General features: G+C 41.4%; 1 protein-coding gene across 1 annotated transcript in view; it reads left to right on the top strand.

The window, feature by feature from the left end:
* Positions 1-4,075, top strand: part of HS3ST1 (heparan sulfate-glucosamine 3-sulfotransferase 1) — a 34,156-nt gene extending 30,081 nt beyond the window's left edge. The window contains exon 2 of the mRNA XM_029590892.1: positions 2,553-4,075. Within this exon, the coding sequence (XP_029446752.1) occupies positions 2,662-3,606 (945 nt within the window). The 5' untranslated portion in view covers positions 2,553-2,661 and the 3' untranslated portion in view covers positions 3,607-4,075. The remainder of the gene's footprint in view (positions 1-2,552) is intronic.
* The last annotated feature ends 15,997 nt before the right edge of the window (positions 4,076-20,072 follow it).

Here is a 20,072-nt window from a genome sequence, read left to right on the forward strand (position 1 = left end):
GTTTCTCCTCACCACTTCATTCCTCCACCAACTCCTCTATATAAAGAGACAGACAAACAAGTCAAATGCACAAAAATTAACACTTTCACACACACATAATCACAATAGACAAAAGTAAAGGTAAACAGATGAAACAAAAAAAACAGGACAACATAATGAATAATCGAATAATGAACTCCTGTAACCAATGCGTACACCTCCAACTACTCAGCAAACTCCTCTAACTCCTGACATAGCCTCAAAGAGGCAGCTGCAGGAAGCTGGTTTATATAAATAAAGAAAATGATGTGCTATATGTAAAATGACACGCTATGTGGTATTTTGTTAATTTCCGTAACCACGCCCATCTTTTAATCGCAAGACACTAACATACTATAGTTCTGCTATTTTTACTGCGGCTTTATGAATATAGGGGCAAGTCCTACAAATAACATACTTTTAACCAAATGTGTTGCTGAGCTGTTTCTTTATACCGTAGAAGCATACCTTTTTTTTTTTTTTTAAAGCCTTAATGAAGTGCATTTGCAATAGCCATTGTGAAACTAATTATTGTTTCTTGACTTTGTAAAAGAGCCTTCTCCACATGTAGCTATATGTGGCAATTATTTAATTATGTTTTCAGGGACTAGATGCTGGAATTTCTGATTTCCTAGCAAAAGGTAGTTCTAAACATAGTCTAGTAAACCTGAAACATTTTCACTTTAATAGCTTCAACATACTGAAGTTACATCAGAATTAACTCGGGATTGTTGCATTAAAAACGGAATCAATAATAAACATCTTATCTTTCACATCATTAACTTCTTTCTAAAGACTTGCACAGTTTGCCTTATTTAACAATTAACCTGAATGCAAATGTTGCCACTGATACTGCATAGTAAAGATCTCGCTAAATTAATGTGAAGCAGTGTGATAGCTCTGTGCACCCACAGATCTGCAAATCTTCTGTAATCTGTTGTAGTAATTTAGTAGGTTAAATTGAAAGCCTACTCTGCTCAACCTCCTTTAACTATTTTGTGGCAACAACCTTCTGTGGCTCTAGGGGAAGAAAGACAAGGATAGCATGACACAACTTTTTTTTTTTTTTTTTGCTTTTAAGTACACAGAGTTGAATATGACCCTCTGGAATGTTCCTGGATCTATGCATAGCATCTGGGCAGGTATATAAATCTGCAGATCATTTTCTCTTCCTCCAAAACCATATTCCAGTTTTCCACATTCTGTTAAAAAATAAAAGATAAAAACAGCTTCATTTTTCTGAAGATTAAACTGGTCTTTTATCGGTACATCTGTTTTTCTGGTAAACATATTTTGAGAATAGGATTGATAGTATGTAATTCTTCAAAGTGACCATCAAGCTCATAGAAATACAAGCTTAAAAATCAAATCCTTTCAGCTAATTATTTCTTCCTTTAAAATTCAGTGTTCTGGTACTGTGTGGTAATATAATGAATTATATACCTTGTAATTTGCATCTTGACTCGTAGTTTAAGCATACTGTAAAATTGGGAAAGACATATACCCGTGCAGGAAGCTTAGCTGAGTCCATCTGGCTACACGCTAGGAAACCATATAGTAAACCTATTATGATGTATTTTATTATCACTGTTCAGTTTACTCATGGCTTTCTGAGGGCCAAGGCCACATCAAATGTACATTACAAAAAGTCTAATACCAAATGTCCTTTTTGCAGGGTTTTCTTGTTGGCACCAATCACTGCATGTAAAAAATAATATACATGTTGCTGTGGTATTTTTACTTCTGAAGGCTATGAATCTTTTTTTTTTATGTACAATGTTGTTGTTATAAATGCACAGTTTTTAATTATATATGGTGAGGGTTAGTGTGTAAAGTTTGCCTAGTGTGCTTTATATCCTTGCACCCACCTGGAGAGTGTGTGCCACACAAAGACCTCTCACCATTCATCAATTCCCACTTCTCCAGGGAGCAAATGCTGTGGAAATGTGGGAGGCAGGTTGTAGTGTTTCTGGGAGTGTAGCAGGGTTGCCAGCTTCCAAGAAATATTATCAGTGATGCACTGTCTGCCACTTCTTTGGGAATTCTGACCTTTGCTTTCCCCTTTCTGTAGCATTTCAAATCACCAGAAGGAGCAGGCTCCAAGGGGACCCATTGCCCCCCATGACCCTCTTGATGATTTGACCTTTTTGGGGCAGGGGGCACCATTTTATCCCTTGCCTCAGGCAGCAGATCGCTTTGGGCCACCCCTGTTATATATTCCAGACGTCTTTTTAACTGATTTGTTGTACCCCTGCTTTGAACACTGATGTTAGGAAAACTACACATTTTAAATATAAATAAACAAACTGGTGGAATTATTTAGCGCCTGAATACACTGGATTTTAGTAATGATTTTGCATTAGGTACTTATAATTCAACATTCTTCTTGTTCCTTTTTTTCACTCTCCTTATGTTGCCAGTTAATGACTAAAGAAAATTAATTGATATTTGACATGTAGCTTTTTTGGCTTATACGCTGGAGATGTCTTTAAATATGCTAACAGAATTTGTCTTATCTTCTTTTTTTTTTTCAGTGAAGTTACCATTGAAGAGAGACATACTGAAGAAGACAGTCAATTGTACTTAAAAATTGGTTTATACCTCCTCACCTAGCAGAGTAACAGCAGATTGGGGAGTTCTATCATGGCAGCATTTCTACTGGGAGCTATGCTGCTCTTTGTTCAACCTCACATAGTGCCTTCTAAACCAACCTCCATCTCTAAAGCTGAGACCACTGCGCACTCTGCTGACAGGGCGCATTCGATGAACTCTTTGAAGAATGACTTCCAAGGAAATGCTCACCCGAATGGAACCAGGCAGCAGCTGCCACATGCAATCATTATTGGCGTAAGAAAAGGCGGAACAAGGGCTTTGTTGGAGATGCTTAGTCTCCACCCTAGCATTGCAGTAGCAGACAGCGAAGTCCATTTCTTTGACTGGGAGGATCAGTACAAAAAAGGTTTACAGTGGTATTTAAATAAAATGCCATTTTCTTACCCCCACCAGCTTACAGTGGAGAAAACTCCAGCATATTTTACATCACCCAAAGTGCCTGAGAGAGTTTTTAACATGAATAAATCTATCAGATTGCTTCTTATTCTGAGAGACCCCACAGAGAGAGTACTGTCTGATTATACTCAAGTGTTCTATAACCACAAGCAGAAACACAAAATATATCCGCCTGTTGAAGAACTCCTACTGAAGAATGGTGAAATAAATGTGGACTACAAAGCAATAAACAGAAGTTTATACTATTTTTACATGCAACAATGGTTACATTATTTTCCACTTGATCATATCCACATTGTGGACGGAGATAAATTAATCAGTGATCCCTTCCCAGAAATGGAAAAGGTAGAGAGATTTTTAAAGCTATTGCCTCAAATTAATGCATCAAACTTTTACTTTAACAAAACAAAAGGGTTTTATTGCCTGAGAGATGGTGGTAGGGATCGCTGTTTGCATGAATCTAAAGGAAGAGCTCACCCTCAAGTAAATTCGTATTTGCTTGATAAACTTTATGAATACTTTCATGAACCCAACAAGAAGTTCTTTGAGCTTATCGGCAGAACATTTGACTGGCACTGAGTTATGAAACCCTTGAACTGTTGAAGTTTGCCCACTAGGTTTCATGATGAATTTATTACGAAGGACATATTAAGCTATAATTTATTTGTAAACTCCATAAATTACTTATGTACAGTCTTAGATTCTCATTTCCCATATAAACTAGTTATATTTTTCTACTTGTTCAATTACAAAGCATTTTGTATTGTTTTATATGGCTGTTAAGGTTGTGTTTGAATTATGACTATATAAATTAAATTATTTAAAAGCAAAATGTTCTGTTCTTGAAATGTATTAAACAAAAAGCATCTGTCTACTAAGAATTTCCAAATTGTTATGCTGCTTTGAAAAAAAAAATCATACAGACTACCAACTTATTAACCTTTTTCCTGTATTGCATTTTAGTTTGTAATTTATTTTCAAATCCACAAATCACATATCGTAGTTCATTAAAATATTACTGTTTCCATTTATTAAATTCAGTCAGCAGCAAAAATCAAAAAATCAGTACATCTCTTTGATCCAGTTTCTTTTTATTCTTTTTGAAACAAATGGAAATGGCACATCATAAGCCTGGAAAAACACCTAGATGATAATATAATAATCATAAAAAGAGAGAACTCATATTTTAACAGTTCAACTAAAGGGTAGGAGAGGAGTTGGAACCAGTCAAGGCAAAGAAAAGCATTTCTTAGCATCCAGTCAGATGAATCCAGACCGTGGGTTATACACCTCTACCAGCAAATGGAGACAGAGCAAACTGATGTCACAGTACATATACTCCTGCAGTGACATCAGTTTGCCAGTATTCTCCGTCTCCAGCAGATGGTGGGCGTGCATCTCCCTACTGGGGATTACTTCATAACGAAAAAGATTTAAGGATATTACATTCGCCCCACTCTCCTGCAGTGATACCAAAAGGTCCCTCCCCCTGTTGAGAATTCTTGAGGTGATTTCCGTGGTCCCTCAGATGAGTGCCTTGGTCTGGTAGCTGTTTTTTCAGCTGGCGGGGAATTAGCTGCTTAAGCGGCTGAAAGTCAGCGGGTGCAGGAAACAGAGCGCAGTGATGACTACATATGCCCTCTCCCCCTGCAGCCGGAGAATATACACAAAATACACTCCCAATGGAGTGGTATATAAGCACATATCAAGTTTTCACCAAAAATTCTCTTTTTATTATCATTTAGAAAAATATCAAACATTCATGTTACATTTTATCATTTGTACAATATATAATGTTTATCCAATCATTTTTTACCACAATTATTAATTTAAAATATCCCACTCATACATACTTATTACACTCATAAAACCAATCCCAATACATGAAAACTCACCAAATTCAATCTACCTACACTTGGTTATTTAATTTGACTTTACGACGATATCTGTTTTACATCTCTCGTTAGATCAAACAATTCATTTCTATATCAGTCCCTACATCTTTTTTTTTTTTTTTTTTCTATCAATCCCTTGATCTTTCTACCAATCCTTACAGTGCCCTTGTTTCACTTCACAGCTTCATTAGGGGAATTTGAAAGTACTTGATAGTATGATGTTGAGAATCTTTGGGTGTCATTTATCAAAATGCGATAAGGTGTTTTTGCATGCATTAAGGGCTTATCGCATGCGAAAAGCCCCGTTAACGCATGCGAAAACGTGTTTACCGCATGTGATCGCACAGTTTCGTATGGTGCGATGCAAATTCCAAAAATAGGAGGAGTTAGGGGTGGAGAGTGGGCTGGGTTAGCCTGTCTGCAAAGAGCTATTGCACAGCCATAATGCCAATTTTAACAACACCTCTTTGGATTGCGTTAGGCTGTGTGATAGCTGCCGTGACTGTGTGGTAAGGTTTCATTGCCATTTGTGATGTCTCTTGTAAGTCCAATTTCAGCTGAATTGACAGGTTCAAAGCCGAGAGAGAGAACGAGCCTGGCCATAATTTCATGGCCCATAGGTAGGTATTTGTATCCCTATGGTAGGCCCACCTAGTAACTCGAGGTGAGGTTTAGGTAACAGTGTAGGGGGTTAGGGGCCACTTTGACATTCTACGTGACACCTACAAACAGAACAGTGGACTCTTGTGAAGATTTGCTGGCCTTCGGAGTGAGGAAACTCACTCCAAGATGAGATTTGGGCAAGGTTCTCTCAGCCTAGCTTGATGGATTCTCTACCTGGGTAACATCAAGCTAGCTTGAGAGAACCTTGCCCAAATTTATTTATTTATTTATTTAGAGTTTTTATATACCGACCTTCTCGATATACATAATCTCATCTTTGGGTGAGTTTCCTCACTCCGAAGGCCATCAAATCTTCACAAGAGACCACTGTTCTGTTTGTAGGTGTCACATAGAATGTCAAAGTGGCCCCTAACCCCCTACACTGTTACCTAAACCCCACCTCGAGTTACTAGGTGGGCCTACCATAGGGATACAAATACCTACCTATGGGCCATGACATTATGGCCAGTCTCAGTCTCAGTCTCTCTCTCTCTCTCTCACAGGAAATACAACAGGTCTGGCACATAAAACATGCCCCTTTTGCTATCAGATGCGGTACTTACCGCATTTTGATAAATCCAGGCCTTTGTTTGCTATCTACCACAGATAAAGGGCATTCATTTATACATTTCTTCCAATCCTTGCAAGGTTCTCAATCTCCCACTGTCCTTGCAATATCCTGCTGTGTTTGAAGATGCACCACTGGTCTTTCTTAAAACTTCCAAAACTTTACTTCATTGGAATCCAATTTCTTTTTCTGCACCAATAATCACAATCTGGAGGAATGAATTAATAAATGATAAAAAGAAATTTTTTTGTGAAACCTTGATATGTGCTTATATACCACTCCATTGGGAGTGTATTTTGTTAATTATAGAGCACAAAGAAATAGGGATATTGCCTACATTTTGGGTATGTGTATGTATGTGTATATATATATATATATATATATATATATATATTTACAGAGATGTAAAAGGCTTTTGTAGAGTAGGGCTTCCGTTTTTTTTCCCAGTCTCCGTGCTCGGCACGCCATTCCGATGTTCATCCCACTCCGTAGGAGGTCAAGGGACGTGTGCAGCCTGGCGGGTTGAGCAGCCTCTGTAGGTTAGGCCCTGCTTTAAGGCTTTTTCACTATGTGCCCCGCATGGTAGGCTGCAATGGCATTTTGTGTTTTAAGGCTGCTCTCTACAGTATTGTCGGTTCCGTGTGTGCGTCTAGTTGTGCATCCTGTTTTTGAGTGCCTAGTCGGGCCTTATATTATGTGCATATGAGATAAGTGGTGCCTTAAGTAACTGCACGCTTACCTGTGCGCACAAGTTTTATGGTGCATTTAAATTGTTTTATGGCGCTTATTTTTGGGACGCCAAAGTTTCAGGTGCCTCAGTGTTGGATGCCTAGTGTTTCTGGACATACAAAAAAAAAAGTTAAATGCACACTTCCGGCTGCCGCTCAAGTGCACTGTCTGCCATAATGGTGCCTATGCCTAAGAAACCTAAGTGTCCTATCTCTTCGCACTGCATGTCATATTCGGGCATCTCAACCAGGAGTGGCCACTAACTTGTGTCAGCGCTGTTTGAAGGCTCAGGGAGAATTCTTTCTCTGATTTTATTAAGCCTGGCTCTTCCCAGCTGGATATACACCTGGATGCAGATGGCTCAGGTGGGACACCTGATTTTGGAACTCCCCTATCTGGTTCCTCAGCAGGGGACGGTAGCTCAGTGAGTATGCCTCAAGTACCTCCAGGATTGGATGCTTCTGCCTTTTTGTGGGTAGAGTTTTTCCAGGGTTTGCAGTTCTTTCTCGAGGTGCAATCTTAATGAGACTTACTGCTAGAAAAGTAGCAAGACTTCCTGATGGAGGTCCGATGGCATGGATGATGAGGCCAATCCTGACTCCCTTGAGGATGGTGAAATTCCTCCAGGATTAGAACCATATAGATCTATGCTATGGTTCTTTCATAAAGAACCATAGCAGAAAACTTAAACCACTACTAACTCAAAATGACTTCCGAACAATTCTACAGGCACTAATTTTTTCCAGCATGGACCACTGCAATGCCCTTATGCTAGGACTACCTAATACGACATTAAGACCTCTGCAAATTCTTCAGAACACAGCAGCTAGAATACTAACCGGAAAAAGGAGGGACCATATAACTGAAACCCTAGCAGAGTTACATTGGCTACCAATTGAACACAGAATTAAATACAATACCCTATGTATCATTCACAAACTAATTTATGATGAGCAAGCAGATTGGCTAAACACAGCATTACGGGTACACACTCCACACAGGAACCTCCGCTCATCAAATAAAGCACTCCTAACCATCCCAACAGTTAAAACAGCAAGGCTGACACAAGTGAGAGAAAGAGCCCTATCACTAGCAGGACCAATAATCTGGAACACTATGCCTCCAGAGATCAGGCTACAAAGTGATCTCAAGGCATTCAAGAAAAGTTTAAAAACATGGCTTTTTAAACAAGCATTTTACAAAGAGTCGAGAGAACAGAGAGAAATTATTCAGGAAAAGACAGAAAGGCACTGACCCAGGGTACTTAGAACTTTACAGTAGATTAGTCTATGAATTCTACACCACAATAAGCTTAACTATAAAACTATGTGTGATAAAACTACCCATGTAAGTACCTTGGTACAACTGGTCATGAACTACTTTGCTAAATAACTATGTCTAATGATATATTGTAACCGAACCTTTGACGGCACCTGTTAGAATGTACTATAGTACACTTAACTACATTAAATATGTGCCTACATGTAAACCGTTGCGATGGTATTTAAACTTAGCAACGGTATAGAAAAGTTTTTAAATAAATAAAGATGAACTGCCAGCTCTGATTTCCCAGACCTTGAAAATGCTCTGAGTTCCTGGGGTAGATGCTGTGACTGAGCCAAAGAAAAATCCCATTTTGGTTTCCTTGCGTAAGACGATTTTTTTTTTCCCGTGATGGAAGCCATTCAAGAATTAATTGATCTTGAGTGGGGTGTCCCAAAAGCTAATTTCAAAGGGGTTCAGGTTTTGGAAACCCTGGACCCTCTGGATCCAGTGGCGAGAGAGCATTTACATTTTCTGAAGGTAGATGCACTTATGTGTGCAGTCTCCAAGCGGACCACTATTTCTGTGGAAGGAGGAGCAGCCTTGAAGAATGCTCATAATAGAAGTATTGAGCATATCCTTAAGCAAATGTTTGATGTAGTGGCAATGACCTTGCAAATTGCTTCTTGTTGTTCCCTGGTGGCTCGATCTTGTTTGGTTCTCTCCCAGGAGGTTGATGACTCTGGGGTGAACTCCAGGGCAGTTATGGCGCAGCTGCTGCTTTTTTGACAGATGCAGACTGTGATTTGGTTTGCTCTTCAACCAGAGGAGTGGCTTTAATAGTAGTAGCCAGGCGTTAGTTATGGCTGAGAAATTGGTTGGCTGATGCAACCTCCAAGGCTAACCTTATCAAATTGCCCTTTAAAGGCTTGCTATTTGGGAGAAAGTTGGAAAACTTGGCCAGAAAGTGGGGCAAATCTCCAATTCCTCATTTGCCAGAGGATAAGAAGCAGACTCCACGCTCTTAACATGAAAGGTCATACTAGAGGCTCCAGGCATTTTCATCCCTATAGAGGAAAGACCCTTCAGGGAACTCTACCTTTTGGGAAGTCTCGGTCCTTTCGTCCCCAACAGCCAAGAAGGGGCATAGGTTCAGGTAGTGGAACCTCCTGACCTTCCCAATGAGGTTTGCCGACCCACCCCCAGGAACAGGAGATAAGGGGAATCCTTTCTCTCTTCTATCAGAGGTGGTTAAAGATCACATCGGATCAATGGGTCCTGGAGGTGATACGAGAAGTATATGCACTGGAGTTTTGCAGTGTTCCTCGGGACTTGTTCATGGTGTCACCTTTCTACTCACCACATCAGAAGCAGGCAGTAGAAACTACATTGGCAAGGCTCCTCAGTCTGAGGGCTGTGGTTGCAGTGCCCACGGCTCAAGAAAATATGGGTCTATATTTCATTTATTTCATTGTGCCCAAGTAAGAGGGTTCCTTTCGTCCCATCCTGGATCTCAAAGTTGTCAACCATCATCTGCGGGTGATGCATTTTTGCATGGAAACATTGTGCTCGGTAATAATGGCCGTAGAGTGGGGGGGAATTTCTGACCTCTTTGGATCTGTTCGAGACGTACCTTCATATTTCCATCTGACTAGAGCATCAACTATTTCTGCGGCTCGCATTTCTGGGTCGTGATTATCAATTTCAGGCCTTGCCCTTTGGTCTGGCTACCACCCCAAGGATCTTTTCAAAGGTAATGGTGGTAGTGGTTGCGGAATTGAGAAAAGATGGGATCCTCGTACACCCGTATTTGGACGTCTGATTTGAGCCAAGTTGCTGGAAGAGAGCAGCAGAGTGACTCGCAAGGTGATCTCCCTGTTGCAGGAGATCAGCATGGTGGTGAACCTGGCAAAGAGCAGTTTTCAGGCTGCTCAGTTGTTTAAATACCTCTGGGTTCGGTTTGACATGAAGCAGAGCAAGGTTTTTCTGCCGGAAGCATTCATTCAGAAGTTTATAAACCAGCTCGTGTCTGTTATTGAACATTCTGTGCCCGTCTGTAAAGTCTTGCCTGCAAGTACTTGGCTTAATGGCGGCAACCCTGGAAGTCGTCATGTGGACGAGGGTGCATATGCGTCCTCTTCAGCACTCCCTTTTGTCACTGTGGAACCCACAGTCTCAGGACTATTTGATTCAGCTCCTCCTGCCGATGAAAGTCTCCTCCCAACTGCAGTGGTAGTTGCAGGCGGATCATCTAAGGAAGGGAGTTTCCCTGGCACTACCGGACTGGCTAGTACTGACTGCAGATGTAAGCCTTCTTGGTTTGGGAGCTCACTGTCAGGAGTTGATGGCGCAAGGGCATTGGAATGCAGAAGAGTCTCTGGAACATCAATCGACTGGAAGCCAGGGCAGTCCGTTTGGCATGCTTGCAATTCCCCTACACACTGCATGGTCAATCGGTCTGGATAATTTTGGACAATGCAAGGCCTGTGGCTTACATCAGTCAGCAGGGAGGAACGAAGAGCCAGCAAGTGTCACAGGAAATAGATCAGCCTATGGAATGGGCAGAAGTACATCTCCAGATGATCTCATCCTCACACATAGCAGGAAAAGACAATGTAAACACAGACTTTCACAGAAGGGAGAGTCTGGACCCAGGAAAATGGGCTTTATCAGACCAGGCATTATAGCTGATTCTGGATTGCTGGGGTCCCCCATTCTTAGACCTCCTGGTGCCTTCTCGCAATGCAAAAGTTCTGTGATTCTTCAGTTGCAGGAGAAATATGAAGTCGTTGGGGATCGATGCCCTAGTGCAGGAGTGGCTGGAAGACAATTTGCTGTATGTCTTTCATCCATGACCTATGTTGGACAGATTGATCTGAAGGATTGATCACCCCAGAGGAATAGTACTTTTGGGTGCTCCAGATTGTCCCAGGAGGCCATGGTATGCAGATTTGCAGCAGCTCCTGGCAGACTCTCCCTTTTGACTTCTGGCACACAGGAACCTGCTTTACGAAGATCCGACTCATGCACATGCAAAGGTTCAGCAATCGACTCAGTGATTGAGCCCTTGAGATGTCTTGATTGCTGAAATGTGGATACTCAGTGGCAGTGACTTCCTCTTTGCTTAGAACTTGAAAGTTCTCCATTTCCTTGGCCTATGTGCGAGTTAGACAAGTGTTTGAGGGCTGTGAGGATCGAGGTACTGTTCCAAAATGAGCGGGATCTTGGCTGAATGAGGAATTTTTGCAGGATGGCTTGAATAAGGGTTTGGCCCTTAATTCTTTAAAGATACAAATAGCAGCTCTCGCCTGTTTCAGGGGCCAGGTGAATGGTGGTTCCTTGTCTACTCATCTTGATGTGGCCCATTTCCTGAAAGGAGTGAAACATCTTCGTCCTCCCTTGCAGTTTCCAGTACCCTTATGGAGTCTTAATTTGGTCTTGAATTTCTTAGCGGGTCCTACAAATACTGATGTGTAATCTGTCCTTGCTGATACTGACCTTGAAAATGGTGTTTCTTGTGGCTATTTGTTATGCGTGGAGAGTTTCCAAGCTGCAGGCCTTGTCTTGCTGGGAGCCCGTCCTCCGGGTGACTCCAGGAGTGATACAGCTGCGTACTATTCCTTCTTTTTTACTGAAAGTGGTCACTGAATTACACTTGAATCAGTTCATCTCCCTGCCATCTCTGGACAAAGAGACGTAAGGGAGTATCGTCTGTTTTTACCCTTGGATGTGAAGAGACATATCATCCGGTATCTGGAGATTATTGAGCCTTTATGGAAAACGGATCACCTGTTTGTCCTTCATGGCAGTACTAAACAAGGAGAGCTGGTCTCATGGGCTACAATAGCCCGCTGGATTAAGGGAGGTAGTCACAGCAGCATACATTGATGTTAGCAAGCCGTTATCTGGTCAGGTTAGGGCTCAGACAGTGTCATGGGCATAAGTTAGGTTGCTGTCGCCTGTTGACATTTTCCGAGCTGTGACATGATCCTCCTTATACAACTTTTCCAGGTATTATCGTCTAAATGTGCAGGCCTGGGAGGCTGCAGCCTTTGCATATGCAGTTTTGACAGGACCGCGGGCAGCCTCATGTCCTATTCGGGAGTAGCTTGGGTATATCCCACTTGTTCTGGATTCATCTGACTGGATGCTAAGAAATGAGAAATTACTACTTACCTGATAATTTCCTTTTCTTTAGGACAGTCATGAATTCAGCTTCCCTCCCTTGGCTGCTGAATGATTGTACTATGATCCTTTTGTGTGACTATGTGTTACAGGGATTACTGATATTAGTCCAGTCCCTAGACTAGTGTTAATATGTTTCTTGTCTGAGCAGTGTTTCCTGTTGGATGAGTATTGACATGGTTATCTGTTTTTAATTATGTTTTTTGCTAGTCTGTCCACAGTTTGCTTTTGAAGAAAATACTGGCAGGCTGATGTCCATTGTAGGGATATATGTACTATGACGTCAGTTTGCTCAGTCTCCATCTGCTGGTAGAGGTGCATAACCCACTTGTTCTGGATTCATATGACTGTCCTAAAGAAAAGGAAATTATCAGGTAAGTAGTAATTTCTCAAAATGCTATAATAGTTGTGCTCTGACTTGGATAAGGTTTGGAGAAGTTCTTGGAGAAGTCCATTACCTGCTATTAATCAAGTTGATTTACAAAACAGCCAGTGCTATTACTAGCATCAGTAGCGTGGGATATACTTAGTTTTTGGTACTTGAAGCCTGGATTGGCCATTGTTGGAATCAGGAAGCTGGGCTTGATGGACCATTGGTCTTACCCAGTGTGGCAGTTTCTTATCTTCTTATATTCTTGGACTACTAAATAGATCAGAGATAGGCAACTCTGCTTCTTGAGTGACATAAGTGAGTCTTGTTTTCAAAGAAGTGTGTGTAAATGTAACACTTGTAGTAAAATTCAAAAATAGCTTCTGCACGGTATCCTAGTGAAGTCCCTCCCGAAGAAGTCGATGGGCAAAACATGGTCGTGTCGGAAGACTTTAATGCTTAAGAATTCTATAACCGATACAGTGATAATATCAGCATAAATCTAATAAAAATGTTACTTTGAACTTGACATTCAGAAATCTTGTGATTGCACCAGATCATCAAAAATATTACTTTTGATTTAAACTATTTCCACACATGTCTTTTGAATATTACAAAGACCAATTATGAGCTTAAACTGCAGTTGGGCGAATAAAACCTATTGACAATTCAATGGCACATAATGTAGCAATTTTCAAAAGCTCACTTGCATGTGTAAAATGCATTTATATGTTAAAACCCAGTTATAATCATAAATCCTTTTAAGCATTGCCCCTTTAACATTTTGAAAGTTCACCTTTAAGTGTTTGAAGTATTTTAAAACTTCGTCCCAATAAGGGGTGTGTTGTGCGTTTTAGTGAATAAGCCCCATTAGAAATAATGGGAACCACAATAAATAAAATTACTGCGCACATTAATGTACATTAATACACACTACACTTTTAGTGAATGTACCACATAGTCACTGTTACCATCCTGGATTTACTACAAGCAAAGTGGTGTGCTATTTTGCCAGAGGTTCATGAGAAATATAGAATCAAACTACCCTGACACAGTCCTATATGCATGTAACAGTACACAGGGACAGTAACTTTTAAACAGGCGCGCGGGCACATATGTGCGTGCATTTGCTAGCTGACATCCAGAGGCGCGTCCATTTTATACACGTGTATATGTATGCATGTTATAAAATAGCCTGGACGCACATGTGCGCACAAATGCTGCTTCTACCATATAAAGGGGTCATTTACCAGATGGATCACACGCGATATCAAGATGGGGGTGGAGTCGGCCCCGGAAGAGGAGTCGTCGGGGCGTCACCGGGGCTGACTCCGCGATGATGCCGCGGACGACGAAAAGGTAAGGGCCTTTTTGCGTCCTATTTCGCACCCAATAGCTACACCTTCTATGGTGGCGCTATTGGGTGCGAAACCAGCAGCGATTGCACCGCGGCGGTGCGATCGCTGCCGGCTAGCACAGGACTGCCCCCCATTTCGGCCCCCCGCCCCTCATTACCTAAAGTATCGCAGGCCTGCGATACTTTAGAAAATGAGGCCCTAAGTGGGGAATTTTATAAGGGATGTGCACCAATGCCATTTCATTCCCAATTTGCGCAGTTAAGGGATAAGACTTCCAAACCCTCTAATAGTCACCTTTCCCCCCTGTTAGCCCTGACCCTTAAACCCCCACTGACTAGCCTAGTTTTTTTGTTTTATTACTTATAGGCCATTCATAGCAATAGTAAAGTTATGTTGCAGGGACCCCTGGCGCATGCCTGTACACGTAAGTATTTACGCGCACATCTCTTGGCTTTCCCCCAACTGGCCCCGCCCCTTTTTAGAATCTTTTCACTTGTGCGCATAGCGGGAGATACGAGCATCCATGGACGGCTTATAAAATCTGCTTGGCAAGCGGGCCCAACTTGTGCGCGTACCTCCCGGTTGTGGCACATGCAGGGCTTTTAAAGTTTGCCTGTTAAGGAATGAAACCTTTTTAAATCATGGACTTCTACATTTTTATTTTAACATAAAAATGTATTTGCCCATGTGGGGAAAATGAAAATATGTACAATACCTGAATGAAATCTGCTTTGAATTATCTGAAAATGTGGAATATACATAACATAAATGTTGCTATAAAAATAGATTGTGACTGTGAATTTTCCAAATATTGAAATGTTTTCATACAACAAACCAAAAGTTTGATTGTACCTCTGCTGGTGTTTTCTACCTCACTGCTGCTAAAACTACCATCTAACTTTTACAGGAAGAGAATTTTTTGATATTAAAACCATATGTGTCTTTTATATTCATTGCTTTGATAATGCAAGAGTCCGCCATTTTGGTTAAATTAGTTGGATATGTTTGTTTCATATTCACATTTTTGTTTTTAAGGTCTCATTTTGTATCTGTGTAATGATGTAAACTTAATACCTTAGATAAAGGTGCACCCATCTTTAGGATACATTTTTCATGTTTCCATGCAACTTATACTGAACCAGACTTATTAAGGGTAGTCTCTGACTTTATGTTGTATGGATTCCTATGGAAATTTGTCTCTCACATGGTTATAGCAATAGTTAATTTAATTGTGCAATTTTCTTTTTAGTGATTTGGAGGGTCATTTTCAAAAACTCTACTTAAACTAAGCACCAAAAATGTACATAAGTTACAACTGTGAATGTGCACTTAAGAAAAGTTTCCCACCAAATTTACCTGCACACAGTTATGGTTAATTTGTGTGCATAAATGTTTTGGGAAATTTTACATGCATACTTTTGAAAATCCAAAAACATGCACATAAATGCAAACTCCTTCCCAACTCTGCCCCATTTTTGCAGGTACCACTGTTTTATAAACAGAAATGCTTTGGAAAATATTTTTGTGGTGATTTTCTAAACTATCAGATGAATTTTCAAAGGAGTTGCGCATATAGGTGTAACATACTGTGGGCCTGATTTTTCAAAATTGTGTGGTAAACATATAACTGCATGGCCTCTGAAAACTCACTAGATACTATATCCAAAATCAGAGGGTCTCAGGCAATTATTCATGCCAATATTATCTTTTATTTTCAATAATCTCAAAAGTTTACAAAAACATTAACTGCATAAAGGGACCCTATCCTAAATTTTCATATTCATCGTGTCCATTAAAATTACCCAAACATGCTTTACCCCTCAATAACTACACTCCAAACATACACATATCACATTCATACCTCATTCCTCAATCATCTATCACATGAAAATGTACAAAGTTTTAAAGTTTGCCTTATAGCACTACCAATATAAATTTTTTACACATTTATGACACATGAAATGCTATTTTCATATTACATTCAAAGAGCACAATTTGTTTTACAGATCTTTTTTGTTCTCACACTAGCAATCTAAATCTCATATCGATTATCCTCGTCTACTCCTGAAACCTGATGTATTGTCCATGTCTGTTCCAGAAGTATTTGTCCAATGAAAGCCTCGTTTCACCCTAAATCTTAGGGCTTCTTCAGGGACATCATTGTTTTAAGCTTCCTAACTTACAACTTTACTCATAGGATCTAGCACATATATTCGGCTGTTTTCTACCACTGCATTTGAGATTGTGGTAAATGCAATGGTAGAAAACAGCCGAATATAGTGCGAGATATCTTGTCACAGCTGGACACAACTACATGTGCGCGCCTGATGTTATAACATGTGCGTGCAGGCACGCGCATGTTATAAAATCCGGAGTCGGCGCGCACAAGGGGGTGCACAATTGTGCACCTTGCATGCGCCAAGCCGTACTGCTTTCCTCTGTTCCCTCCTCCCTAACCTAACCTCCCCTCCCCCCCGACTCTTGTCTTACCTTTTGTGCCTGCCTCTGGGCAGGCACAAGTTACACGCGCTGGCAGCCTGCCGGCACGCGATCCTCTGATAACGGCAATGGCTGCTATGTCGAAGGTCTCTGGCCCCACCCCTGGATTGCCCCTTTAGTAAAGCCCTGGCACTTGCAAGCATCCCGGGGCTTTACGTGCGTTGCCGGGCCTTTTTAAAACAGGCCCGGCACGCATAACCCTTTTAAAATCTGGCCCATAGGCTGTAGCTCCCTCAAGAATCTTAAATCTGGCCTTTAATTATGTTGTAAGATGAGTAGGTGTTGTCTTTCCCAAGGGGTGTAGATTTGGGAATCAATCCCAAGCAGTTGAGAACGATAATATGATACTAGGGATGTGCATTTGTTTAAAACAAATTAGGGTAGATTTTAAAAAATAACGCGATCGCGTACTTTTGTTGGCGCACCAGGGGCAAACAAAGTACGCTGGATTTTATAAGATACGCGCGTATCTTATAAAATCCAGGATCGGCGCGCGCAAGGTTGCCGATTTTGGGCAGCCTGCGTGCGCCGAGCCGTGCAGCCTGCCTCCATTCCCTCCCCTTCCCCTCCCTAACCCCCCCCCCCGGCCCTATCTAACCCCCCCCCCACCCACCTTTATCCATGGATTTACGCTTGCCGGAGGCAGACGTAAATCCGCGTGCGCCAGTGGGCTGCTGGCACGCCAAGACCTGACCCGGGGGCTGTTCCGGAGGGCGCGGCCACGCCTCCGGGTCGGCGCTACGCCCCGGCCCGCCCCCCAAACGCCGCGTTATTCGGCGACGCCCCCCGACATACCCCCGACACGCCCCTTTCAGGAAGCCCCGGGACTTCCTCGCGTCCCGGGGCTCTGCGCGGCGGCGGCCTATGCAAAATAGGAGCGCCGGCGCGTGAGGGCCCTGCACGCATAAATCCGGGAGGATTTATGCGAGCAGGGCTTTTAAAATCCGCTCGATTGGGTCTAATTCATTTCTTTTGATGGTCCCCAAAATTAATTGAGAGGGACCCCCAAATTAAATGAATCCTATTTGTTTCATTCATTTTCCCCCCATTCATTTCAATGTCCAATAAAACTTATGAAAATTAGCAGGTGCAATATACTTGGTTAGGAACTGTTAGAATAAAGCTGTTAGCAGCCAGCCCAGTGAGTCATGTATGCCTTTTCAGACCTTGGCAGGATATGTTTTCAAGGAGACAATGGATTGCAGTGAAGCATTTTTCTAAACCAGCATATTATTACTCCATGGATACAGGAACACTGATCTTGAAGACTGAGTATATCTGAGATGTGCTGTTCACAATGTGCATTCCTTCTGTAGTCATTGTCATATCTGTCTGCTGTTTGAAGCCCAGCTGTCATACTCCTAGTACCGGCAAGGACAAATTGTGGCAAAGCGTAGACTATTCAGTTTTGTTGCTCACATCCATTTTTTCAAAGCAGTGAGGATGGAAGCAGTCCATAGCTGAAAGACAAAATGAAGTTAGTAAGTGAGCAACAAAATTGAACAGTCTACGCTTTGTCACTCATTTGTACTTGCCATTTTATATTTGCATGTGCATGCTGTTTACTCCACAATTTCTTTTGTGCAATACCCCTAATACACCATAAAAGACTTGCTGCTTGATGCCTACCTGCCCAAGTACCACTACAGAGCAGCTGCTGCCTGCCTAATACCATCAAAAGGAACTTGAAGGCACATACCTGCCTGCCATGCCCCTAATATTACCATGGGGAGCTTGCTGGGGCATGCCAACCTGCTATAATATTGCTGGTGACCTCTTTTGGAGCCTTTGGGTATTTTGCCAACCCTTTTTCTTTCTTGGTTTGTTATACTGGAGTGTTATGTCCCCTTAATAAAAATTTGAAAAAAAATATTTAAAAAAACACAAATTTCACTAGCGTGGCACACCATCTGTTCTACTGTTCTTCCTTTTCTCCAACCCCTCCACAATCTCCACTTGGTTCTCCCACCCTGTTTCATGGGTGACGTATACTGGAGTGCTTTGTCCAAAAAAAGAAAGTCCTCATTCAGAAGGAAGAAATACAGGCACAACAGAAAAAGTAGTCAAGATTAACCATTTCAATATTCTGAATATGATAATGGAGAGGTGAGAGAGATTTCATGCAAATCCAGAAAATCTATAAATGGAACAGCCTCAGGTCAGCTAAAGAATATGGGGAAAGGTTTCTAAGTAAAGTAGCCCTACCACTTTCCAGGAAAACCACACCACATTCATTAGAGAAACCATTTAGACGTCCTGCATGTGATAACCATCTGTTTCAGAAAGCCTTTTCACAAGAAAGTCAAAATTCCATCCAGCAGCTAGGTCAAGGGACCTTTAATGGTAGAAGAGCGCAGTCTGCCGATTTTGCACAGCCTTGCATGCGCCAACCCCAAATTTTATAGGATACGCGCAGCTACACGCGTATCTATTAAAATCCGGCATACTCTTGTTTGCGCCTGGTGCACGAACAAAAGTACGCGCAGGTGTACTTTTTAAAATTCTACCCCAATCCATCTCCCCTGCTCTGTGCCCTTGACAACCATAAAGCTGTACCTTATTGACACTAATTTTTATTTTTATAATTTTTTAATTTTATTATGCTATAATGTTATTTATCTCCTTTCTCCCTTCCCAGTTCTTCCTTATTAGTTTGCCTTATGTTTCGTTTGATGTACTGCACAGTTTCCATTCTATGTTATGCTTCTGCACCTGTTTCATGTAAACTGATGTGATGTCCCCCGAACATCGGTATATAAAAACCATAAATAAATAAATAAGAGTAAATACCAATTCACATTTACCCGTTCTAGACCTCTCATGATTTTAAATACCTCTATCATATCCCCCCTCACCGTCTCTTCTCCAAGCTGAAAAGTCCTAACCTCTTTAGTCTTTCCTCATAGGGGAGCTGTTCCATTCCCTTTATAATTTTGGTCACCCTTCTCTGTACGTTCTCCATCGCAACTATAACTTTTTTGAGATGCAGTGACCAGAATTGTATACAGTATTCAAATGCGGTCTCACCAAGGAGTGATACAGAGGCATTATGAAATTTTCCTTTTTATTCACCATTCCCTTTCTAATAATTCCCAACCTTCTGTTTGCTTTTTGACTGCCGCAGCACACTGAACCAACGATTTCAATGTGTTATCCACTATGACGCCTAGATCTCTTTCTTAAGTGGTAGTTCCTAATATGGAACCTAACATTGTGTAATTATAGCATGGGTTATTTTTCCCTATGTGCATCACCTTCACATATCCACATTAAATTTCATCTGCCATTTTGATGCCCAATTTTCCAGCCTCACAAGGTCTTCCAGCAATTTATCACAATCTGCTGGTGATTTAACTACTCTGAACAATTTTGTATCATCTGCAAATTTGATTACTTCACTTGTATTTCTTTCCAGATCATTTATAAATATATTGAAAAGTATGGGTCCCAATACAGATCCCTGAGGCACTCCACTGCCCACTCCCTTCCACTGAGAAAATTGTCCATTTAATCCT

Source organism: Rhinatrema bivittatum, chromosome 1 (genome assembly GCF_901001135.1).
Source record: "Rhinatrema bivittatum chromosome 1, aRhiBiv1.1, whole genome shotgun sequence".
NCBI lineage: Eukaryota > Metazoa > Chordata > Amphibia > Gymnophiona > Rhinatrematidae > Rhinatrema > Rhinatrema bivittatum.